The sequence below is a fragment of the Nannobrachium achirus genome (genome assembly GCF_963921795.1).
Source record: "Nannobrachium achirus genome assembly, chromosome: 12".
In the NCBI taxonomy this organism is placed as follows: domain Eukaryota; kingdom Metazoa; phylum Chordata; class Actinopteri; order Myctophiformes; family Myctophidae; genus Nannobrachium; species Nannobrachium achirus.
The window spans coordinates 20313990-20324721 of NC_137832.1; the positions used below are offsets into that span (position 1 = coordinate 20313990).

Sequence of the window (10732 nt, forward strand, 5' to 3'; positions counted from 1 at the left end):
GGAGTGGTGTCTGCACTGAACATCTTGTCTCAAATCTCTGTGACAGGAAATGAATGACGCACGTGTCATTCGATTGGGACAGCCAAGATGGATTGTGAAACACATTCACACAGAGGCACACGGCATACCCTCCTAACAGCCCCGTTTTCATACCATAACCTTTCAAAAAATCAACAACATGAAGACTCCTATCTTGCAGTCGGTTTTGATTTCCCCCCAAGTAAATCGTCCCTTTCGTCTGCTTAGCACATTGATTCTGTCCATGCCTCAAGCTCTGTCCTGCCTGTATGCTTTTAACTGTGCTGCTGCTGCTGCTTTCACATGACCCCCCCCTCCCCTTCACCCCCTCACCCCCATCGCTCTGTCTCTTACGCTTGATCTCTCATCAGTTTCTTGTCCATCTTGTCCCCCCGGTTGTCTCCTCCCTAATTGGAGTTCTCACAGCCGACAAAGGCAGAAGAGCGTGGGGATGAACACCCCGAATGCCACCAGGATGGGGAACATAAGGCTGCTGTTGTCAGCAGCGTATGGGTTTGGTGTTCGGGGTCCTGACTGGACCCTGTACTTGGGAGCCGTCGATGCGCTCTTCTTCACGCCGTCCTCTCCCGCTTCGGTGTCCTCCTCTTCCTCCTCCTCTTCTTCGCGCTTCTCCAGGCCAGGGTGAGGCTGGAGTTTTGGTACATCTGGGAAGCCCAAAACCCCCACCACCACCCCAAGAAAAACAGAAAGGACCGGATTAAAACCACAGGATTTTTTTTTAGGATGTTTGAATATTTATGTTCAATTTGGATGTTTAGAAAGGTAATAACAAAGGCTTAAATCACACGTAACAAATTCTCATATTATTGTCTATATTTTCTTTATAGGCAAGGCAGTTTAACCAGAGGAGTTTTTTTTAATGTCACTCTGGATCAAGAGCGTCTGCTAAATGCCTAAATTGTAATTGTAAATGAGCAGTTTAACCATATGAATCCTCTCCCTTATTCCATTCCTGAAGGCCAATATTCAGAAAAATATGCTAACATTCAGCAAATAATAGAAGATCGAAGTACAGTACATGCAATACAAGCTTTAACATTCCCCTTCCCTCAATCACCACACATGAAGCTAGATAGCATTTTTTGGTTTTAGAAAGGTTTTTTACTGCTTAGGTGCATGGTCTACCTTTCTAGATTGATATTCCTATGCATTTGTTGTATTGCTGTTGAAGTACTGACATTATCTTGCTTATTATTTTGATGTATTACCTGCTAAATGCCTAAATTGTAATTGTAAATTGTACATGCCTATTTTCGCTATTTGACATACAACCAAAAATAGTGTGAATAGTCTTACGAGGCTCACCCTCTAATGTCCCCTTCATTACATAGAGGGCGCAGACCTTGGGGTTGTCGTAATAACCCTGAAAACAATCACAAGAACAGGTTATCATTACACAGCAGAGGATGTGTCATGTCACGCTTAAGTTCAAATCCATCCCTGAAACTACATACATTTTCATCTAGTTATTATTATGAACCGTTCAATCACTGTTTTCTGAATAAACAACTCTATACATGCTAAAGGAGAGAAACCAATCAGTGATGCTTCATTGACAGTGCATTGAAATGCAACTACTTCTAGCTTTGTGTGAGAATTGCACACAGATCGAGAAGGAACAATCTAGGGCTGCACAATTAATCGTTTTTAAACCGAAATCGCGATTTGGAACCACGCAATTAGCAAAGGTGCATAATCGCAAAAGTGATTTCTGTGTGACGGTGGCTCCCCTCCTCCGTCCCCTGCACACATGTGAAACTTATGGTGTGTCTTAGGGTTAATTTTTTTGCCTTGATGAAAGCAAGGCAGCGACATATAGTACTTTCTTCCTTGACAATAATGAGAGGCAGACAATACCATTACTGAGATCTTTCTGAATATAAAAACGTTTTATATGGCTAATAAGCTAAATAAAAGGGAATCTTTTTAAAATATAACTGAACTGAATCAAACCATTTGCATGATGACAATTTGCCTAGTTATTAATAATCAATTTCTTTTTAAATGTATTACACAATAAATATTCAACAGAAGCTTCGGAAGCTTGACTTAAGGTAGTGATTTTATTTGGTTAAAATAATGTATTATGTCAACCTTTTAACCAAAAAACTATCACTTATCCTACCTTAGGAAATCGCAAACGCAATATTAGTCAGAAAAATCGCAATTAGATATTTTCCCAAAATCGTGCAGCCCTAGAAAAATCCAAAGACGTAATTAAAATGTGAATTCCGTGGGTGCTCGGTTGTCGCAGTGGTTAAGTGCCCCCATCACAGCAAAGGTTTTGGGTCCAGATCCACCATGGTGCATTTGCACCATTAAAGTTACACATAAATTAGCCAAATATTCACAGATATTATTCACCTTTTAGTTAATGTGTACAATGCAAAGGCTGAATCAAATGATGTAACCCGGTGGTGTGGAATAGTACAATGTTTCTGTCTAGTGACCATCTAACATTTCTGTAATGAAAGTATAAAAATCAAGAGTGCTTTCTGTTTATTTTGTTCACTTTCAAGCGACCACAAACCAACATTCGACTAATTCTCAGGCTGAATGAGCAACTTCTACTCCCCCCCGTCCCCTCCCATGTCCTTTTCTGTGTTAATACATGGTAATAAGAAGAGCTTAGTATGACAATTATGATTTGAATAGTGCGTACAGGACACGATAAATCTATCAAGTCTTGAACAGAAGGTCAAACCAGGATCAAGTTCAACTGTTGCTAATTAAAAACAGCGCCACTGGCCCTGTGTATCAGACCATGCGTCCAAGACAGACAGAGAAAGCGTTATTGTCACATACTAGTCTAGAACATGTAGGGATGATGGGTCACGATGGGGACAGAAGAGGACAAGAGTTCAAGAGGTACTTTTCTCTCTTTACATTTTTTACTTTGTCCGTAGCATAGAATGTAAAAAAAGCATAATTAAAATATCCAATCAGCACTGTAGTGAAGCAATTAGATAAAATCAATGTAAAATGAAACATTGGATTAATAATTGCCTTGACATTTCAAAGGCAAAATGTTAATGTTTCCTTCTTTATCAAGGAGAAGGCAATCTGTCCTATTTCTCTTTTTAGAGAAGGTTAGGACGTAAAAGGGGTCACTGCGGAGAAAGAGACAGTCAGGAATTAAACCTTAGAGAGAAATGGGGACTATGCCACAGTTTGCCACCAGACAAGTGTATCTGTAATACAGCCTCAAAGTCTGTATCTCAAAGGAGCAATCAAGTCGTACCAATATTTTAAAAGATTCACGTTTCTTCTGCAGACGCAGAGTGAAAGTGTTCTGCCACAATGGCATAAAAAATATACAAAAAATAAATGCTGCCATCTGCGTAACAGGAGTTGGATTCGAACTCGGGTCCTTGCAACTCACAAGGAGCATATAATGAGTGCTTGCTGGTTGAGCCACCAGGCCGCATTTATTTAAATATGTATAATTTGAGGAAATCAAACAATACTTTTTCAGCTACAACTTAATTATGTGTAGCAGTCAGACCCATGTTTATTATTTAAGTTTCTTATATTAATTAAGTGCCCTTGGGTTGTCACTTTTGTTCGTGAAACATTGCCAGGGAGGGGTTGAGATTGGTTTTCTGTGGCACCGTACCAGTGCCCCGATCAATGTAGAAGTGAAACCTACACCCATGGTTATCCCTACAAGCCTGAGGCAAATGAGTCACCTTGTTATTGCTATTCTCCGGTGCTATGGATTGGTATGTAAAGAATACAACTGCCATGTCCATTTAGGAAACTATCACTATCATCATTCCAAACAGGATTTGTAAATAGTAATATTCAAACCCACCGCTTATTGACTGACAGTGACACAATAGATGGCATCATGGCAGGGAATGCCATCGCAATGACGATACAACTCTAAAAGAAAAACAATAGCCGCAGCATCCACAGCAACACTATTTCATGCAATATAATTAACTTTCTCAAATTGTTTCTGTCCACTAGTTCTTGGGTCAACCTCTGGATGTTCACATAGGGGTTATTCTGTTACGGACAACATTGTGACTCGCAGAGTAAATAATACTAGAACAACTCACCTTGACAAACTCTATGGTGAGCTTGCCATTGAAGGTGGACACCTCTCCCTGCACGCTCAACTTGCCACGACGAATGGAGAAGGGGACGATCTCATCGTGAGCAGTGCTGTGACCCACCCGCTCAAAGATATCCAGGTCTTTCACCACCACATGGCCATTAAGACGCACATCAAACACCTTGACATGGTAAGACAACATAAGACTCAATAGCGTATCTTTCAGCAATGATAACCAGTTGTGTCCTTATATGTTGTTCCCAGTATGTGTTAGCAAGTCCCATGTGCGATACAATATCAAATAGATAAGCAAAAAGCATTAAATATAATAATGACTGAATGGACAAAACAGAATATACACACATTATGTTCCAATTTGAACCAAGTTCAAGTTAGCCAAGTCATATAGAATATCATTAACGAGGTGACCTACCTTTTGCTGAGACTGAGCAAAGTAGACCTCTGCATACTTCATGACCAGTATATACTCTCCTTCTTCCCGAATGGGCACTTCATATCCAAAAGTGTCCTCATTGTAACGCTCGGTTTGGTAGAGAATCTGGTCCTCTGGACTAGAGCGCAGTATAGGAAGGCGCACCCCATAATCCGATGCTAGAACAAGAGGACAGTGTCAAGATCAAAGTGCAATATATTAATTCTCCTGTCCAAACTCGTCTATTAAAATAGGTTACGCAAAGCCCAAACATTTGCATTAAGGTAAACTGATAAAGTTTTGAGTGTGGCTATTAAAGTCACATGGTAACATAAGGTCCTTGATCTGGCTATTAAAGTCACATGGTGACATAAGGTCCTTGATCTGTACTTTCATTTCATGGATGCAAATGAATACAGTGATCGTGTGTCTCTCTCAAATTATATGGTACGTTTACACCAGGGGTGCCCACACTTTTTTGATGTGAAAAATACTTGAGAATGATCATCTCAACAAGATCTACGCACCAAATTAATTGGTTGCTTGCTACAAAAAATGCACCCAAGGGGGCTTCGGTATAGTGAATGGGAAATAAATATATGTATCCACCTGTTTCCCGCAAGAATTTACTGTAGCATTAACTGTGGGACACTTCCGGAGAACAGCTGACATACAAGCTCACGTCGCGTCGCAGATGCAACCGTTGTTGAGCTTGTAGATCACACTCGGCTGCGGCGCCGGAAGCTGCCGCACACCTTCTGCGCAATGCAGGTTGGGACGTTGGAAAGTTGTGGATAGAAGAGGGCGTTTCGGGTTCTTTGCCTCGCACATTTTTATATAACTTTGTAATGCTACTGTTTGTGCACAACACTCTTGAATACAAAGCATTTGGAGGAGTTTTGATTTTTGTTATCAATATATATATATATATTTTTTTTTAATATATATTTTTAGGGGCATGGCATGTGGTCTACTGGTAGATCGAGCTTTGGGGCACCCCTGGTTTACACCATTCATCCACTTCGCAATTTATTCTATCCATATAATTAGGATCTACAACCTGATCAACTAAGCACATTATGACACCAAATACTTTCTTCACTACAGGCTGGCCTGACAAGTGTAACGGGGGAGGAGCTTCAACTATACGTGCTCACCCATTATTGGGTAGTGTTTACTCGCGGAAGGAAGGAGAGGAAGTCAAAAAACCACGCTCTCTCTCAATCTCGAGTCAGAGCTCTACACTTCTGAGATTATGTTTTCCGGAGAACGCTTCTTGAACACGACAACATCGCCCCCAGTCACAGCACAGCAGCGCCTTGCAAACAAAAGCGCAAAGTCGAGCCAAATAACAAACAACACCACGTTAACAAGTCAAGTGCCGCTGGCATGCGTGATCGTATCATGACACCCACTCACCTTTCCCCAGCTTTCCTTCCAGCGGATCTTTTCTGAAATTAATACCGTGCGTGTCCGTGTGCGCTTCCCCTCCAGCGTTCACGGCCCAGATAACTCGCTCTGCGAGGCTGGGGCCCCCCGCCGCGCCGTCAGCCCCCCAACACTGTCCTGCCAGCAGCAGCAGCGGCACCAGCACCGCTGCGACCAGCCAGCCGAGGAGCCGTGCACCCGTGACCCGCTGCATTGCCATCCACACACCGGAGCCCGGTCCTCCACTGTGGGAAAGAAAAGCATGATCTGTTCTTAACATCCCAAGTGTTCATTTTCAACTCGATAGAGGGACCAGAAATAGTCAATTTTGGTTCTCTCTCTCTCTGTGTGTGTGTGTGTGTGTGTGTGTGTGTGTGTGTGTGTGTGTGTGTGTGTGTGTGTGTGTGTGTGTGCAATCAGTGCATAATACAGTGAGGATCTCAAAGAATCATGGGTTTTTACTGTGTGCAGACTGTGCACACACTGCTGCCGTTTCAGGTCATCCTTCCTTGCTGCATGCATGACTGCAAGACGGCACAATCTGGGGTGTTAGATTAACTCCTGGGGGGGTTAAAAACGAAACCCTTGCAAGGGTCCATCCATCCATGGATGGAAGCCCCCTCCCATCCCTCCCACATGCATCCAGAAAGGTTAGCTGGCGTTTAGTAGTGGCTAGCAAGCTTGTCTAAATGATGACTGGATGCAACACACCAGTAGCCACCTAGCCAACCTTAACATGACTGCCTGGTACTAACCCTCAACCACATAAACCAGAAGTTGAACACGTTTGGCGTTTGCATATCCAGCAGCACTGCCTGCCGTGTCTGTGAATACTTTCAGCAAAAGTTACACAGGTAGTAGAAATGAGCAGCCTTGTTAAGTTAGCAAGCAAGCTACCTGCTAGCTAATGATACCTGTCTGACCAGAAATACTTGGTCAATGAAAGCAGCCCGGCTAAAACAAGCACGCCAAATTAATGTCACATTCTCTTACCTGGTTTTGCGCAATTTGCTTCAACCTATCCTCTTTGCTGTGTACAACGTTTTCTTCCTTGTTCTAGTCTAACTAGCACCTACCTACTCTCTACAACCTACGCTAACGTTAACTACTAATATAATCTCCTTGACTCCTATAGTAGTAGCCTCCTCTATGCTGTGATAGACTGACGTTGACTTTCATTCAATGAGTGGCTCTAAGCTAAATGTTGGCTAGCTGCAGCGGCTAGGTCCCTACACGTCCCATAGTCCGGAGAGACGGTCGGGGGGCAGGTCGTGCTATGATTGGATAGTTGGTTGCCCGGGCAGCCAGCGTTAGACGTTTGTGTCGGTTTGCGTCCGTGCGTGTGTGTGTTTTTTTTTTTTTTCTCAAACATAAATACATTTTAATAAAATAATATATTTTCGCTATTCAAGACCCCCTCTTTTTAGGGTGTTGAACGCTTATGTTTAATGTCAAACTATACAAATAAGATCTTCAGAATAGCCTAGGCCATCTGATTACTTTGATAATTAGTTTATATATTTTTTCTTTAAATCACTGTCGTTGCTGATTTTAGACATAAAATCAAAAACATTTGGACATATATATATTTTTTTAAACTAACAAAAACATTTGGACAGGCCTCTTCCTGGAAATGATTGACGTATTAATTTGCTGATCTGTTCTTATTTCTGTCAGGTTGACAACCAACTGGCCAATCGTAGGGCGACCATCCATCCGGGCTATGGGATCTAGACCCATCTTTGGTTTCAGTTTGGTTTGAAGGGGCCGGGTACAACCTAACATGATGTTCAGCAGCTACTGACTACTGAGTGACAGAATACCTACCAAATCACAATCACTGTTGGGCTGTGTTAGCAAAATCCACAGGATAGAATCGATCCTCCACACACACGCACGCGCGCACACACACACACACACACACACACACACACACACACACACACACACACACACACACACACACACACGCACGCAATGGATTAATTGTTTGCATTGGGGTCCATTTGTTCATGAAAACATGAAATGACAGACAAATAAACAGTAGCCTAATGCAGAAAAAACACAATACAATCAGAAACAGATAATTATTGATATTTTACAGTAGGCTAATTGATAGATAGATTATGGTTAAGGTTAAAGAGATATTAGACTACAGTCCAGTAATTAGACTGTGTGCATGGCAAAGCAACAAAAATAAACCCCTTTCTCCCCGCACCAGTTTGGTACGTTCTAAAAGTCGGTCCAATCCTCCAATCACAGGAGTCCAACACAGCGCACACGCGATGCACTCTGGGTTTGGACCTGGAAGCAAAGAATGAATGAATGAAGATTGTTGCCATGGTAACAGCAACATAATACTTCTCGGTAACGTGAGTGTGAGTCGTTGAGAGAGAGGAAGAGAGAGTTTGGCCATGCCATGGCAGTTCCTTTGTTCAGTATTGGGTTTATTATGTCACAATATACCCTGTCTGCCCGTTGTCTATAAAAGCTGCATATTTCCCCATCATATTATTACATTACTGATAAAAGCAGTGGCGTCAGTTCAGAAAAAGCTAAGGTATGGCAACATGACTGGTGTCTTGCATGCGTGCCCTCGCGCGCGTGCAAGACACCAGTCATGTTGCCATACCTTAGCAATAGGCACGATGAAAAGTACATTTTATTATTTCCCCCCTGTTGCCATACCCAATTGACGCCTCTGGATAAAAGGGTTTACCCATATTTGTCTTTACCTATAAACATGGAGACCTACTATTCATTATTATTAATATTATTATTATTACCCTTATTAATAATAACAATAATATTATTAGCAGTCTGTGGAGCTTGCCACACCAACTTTTGCTGCTTGTAGGCCTATCTGTATGAGTGACAAATAAATCCCCTTACAGCATCTATAACCTACCTATAACATAATTATAGGTAGGTCATAATTGTGTCATAGTATTCATAGTTTAATTTAGCTGCTACAAGTGTGTAATCATTATTTTCTATTCTGATTCTAACCATTGCAATTTTGCCACAAACTGATAGGCCTGTTTAACTTGTGATTGTGAACATCTGTTGCGTGGTTGCCCCAGAACACTAGTTAATAATGAACCAACAGGTGGTTATTATGACCACAAGTGTCTTTAGGCCTGAGCTGGGAGGAAAAATACTTTTATTGCATTTCCTGAACTTTATGGTATTCTTGCCTTACCCTGTTTACAACTGGGCACAATGGCTGTAATAAACTGATAACGTTTCTGGAAAGATGCTGGTATGTAGACCCGTGGTTCTCAAAGTGGGGCCAGGGGTCCTTGCGAAGGTTACAGTGGGTCCCCAGCAAAATGAGATAATATACCATCAAAATCACTTTAACCACTTACACCATATACTGTAGTGTACATCAAGCATTTGTACATCGACCTCCCAGCACACACTCATGGGTCCTGCAACTAGTTTGTGTATGCTCCAAGCAGCAACACTGCCCTCATAGAAAGATGCCACATTTGACCCTTCGGGATAAGGCCAGTGCAATAGGGCAAGTTGGAAGCTGCTTTTCCGTTACACTGAGTGGCAGCATTATTTGGTGCCAGCCCATATCATTCCCAAATTTAGGACCAAGTTCCGTGAGACTAGTGGAAGTCCCAGGAAGACAACACCCCACGAAGAGCGGTTCCTCACCCTTACTACACTGAGGAACCATATAGGCTACTTCCAGAGATTTACAGACAATATTTGCACAACGGTACCACTGTTAAAGTTGCATGATTCCATGATTGCACAATGCTTACAAGTTAATATGACTAGTTGTAAATATGACTAATCAACACTTTTCTATCTTTGTTGGTTTTAGAATAAACACACAAAGATTTGTTTTTCTGGTATTTATTGTGCATGTTTTTTTTAATGTGATATCACAGAAAATGGGGCTCCCGTGTAAACATGTTTTGTTTTTCTACAGTAAACTTGGCAAGAGTTCCTGTTTACGTCATAAAACACAAATGCGAATGTGCATAATTTATTTTACAATTCTTTGTCTTTGGCATGCATGAAAATACACTTAGACAACACAGATTTGTGGAACTGTGTGTGAACACCCATGTTGAGACATACAGTACAGAACAAGATACTTTATCACGTACACTTCCACTCTAAGACAGAATTCACATGTCTCTCGTCTAACCTTGGATAGAACAACATGACGCAAACATTTGTCTCTAGAAGCAAGTGTCCAAAGACTCAGTGGTTTCTGGAGCTGCTCTCAATGTGTGGAATTCATTACAATGTTCAGAGTAATTAACTGATTATTGTTATTTACATTATTGTCCTTCATTAGAAAAGTCAGCAATACAGAGAAATACAGCTTATTTTGGTGTTAAAATCATTTCATTAATGCACAACTCATAAGAACTTGGGCACAGAGATAAAGGGCTTTTGCATCACGAGATTACTCTATGGATGTAAACAGTTAGATAAAAATCACAATGAGGTGGCTGTTAGTGAACCAATGCTGTCAACTAGAACACCTCCTAGAAGAAAATCAATGCTAAAACATTTAGCACACGGGCCCTGGAATATATTACGTTTATATATTATGATAGTAGAAATGAATTAATACATAACTTTGCTAGTTTTGCTGTAAATACATGTTGTCAATCTGACAACCAAGTATGTGTAAATAAGCGCTTTGATTATGGTAGCTTTGGAAGAGAGATTTCTATGCTTGCCTTGTGAACATTATGGAACTGTCATGTATCCTAGGAAAAACAGGAATAACCCATGAG

General features: G+C 41.4%; 1 protein-coding gene across 2 annotated transcripts; it reads right to left on the minus strand.

Annotated features, from left to right (window-relative positions):
• Nucleotides 1-365: 365 nt before the first annotated feature.
• Nucleotides 366-7085, minus strand: mlec (malectin). Of its 2 annotated transcripts, none has more exons than XM_080738328.1 (6): nucleotides 6954-7085; nucleotides 5952-6205; nucleotides 4533-4711; nucleotides 4104-4280; nucleotides 1345-1402; nucleotides 366-683 (listed from the first exon to the last, which is right to left on the minus strand). In XM_080738328.1, the coding sequence occupies exons 2-6, from the start codon at nucleotides 6178-6180 to the stop codon at nucleotides 439-441; spliced, it is 888 nt and encodes a 295-aa protein (XP_080594454.1). In that variant the 5' UTR covers nucleotides 6181-6205; nucleotides 6954-7085; the 3' UTR covers nucleotides 366-438. The 2 variants fall into 2 exon arrangements, with proteins under 2 accessions (XP_080594454.1, XP_080594453.1); XM_080738327.1 differs by having other exon boundaries at nucleotides 1336-1402.
• Between the last annotated feature and the right edge of the window lie 3647 nt (nucleotides 7086-10732).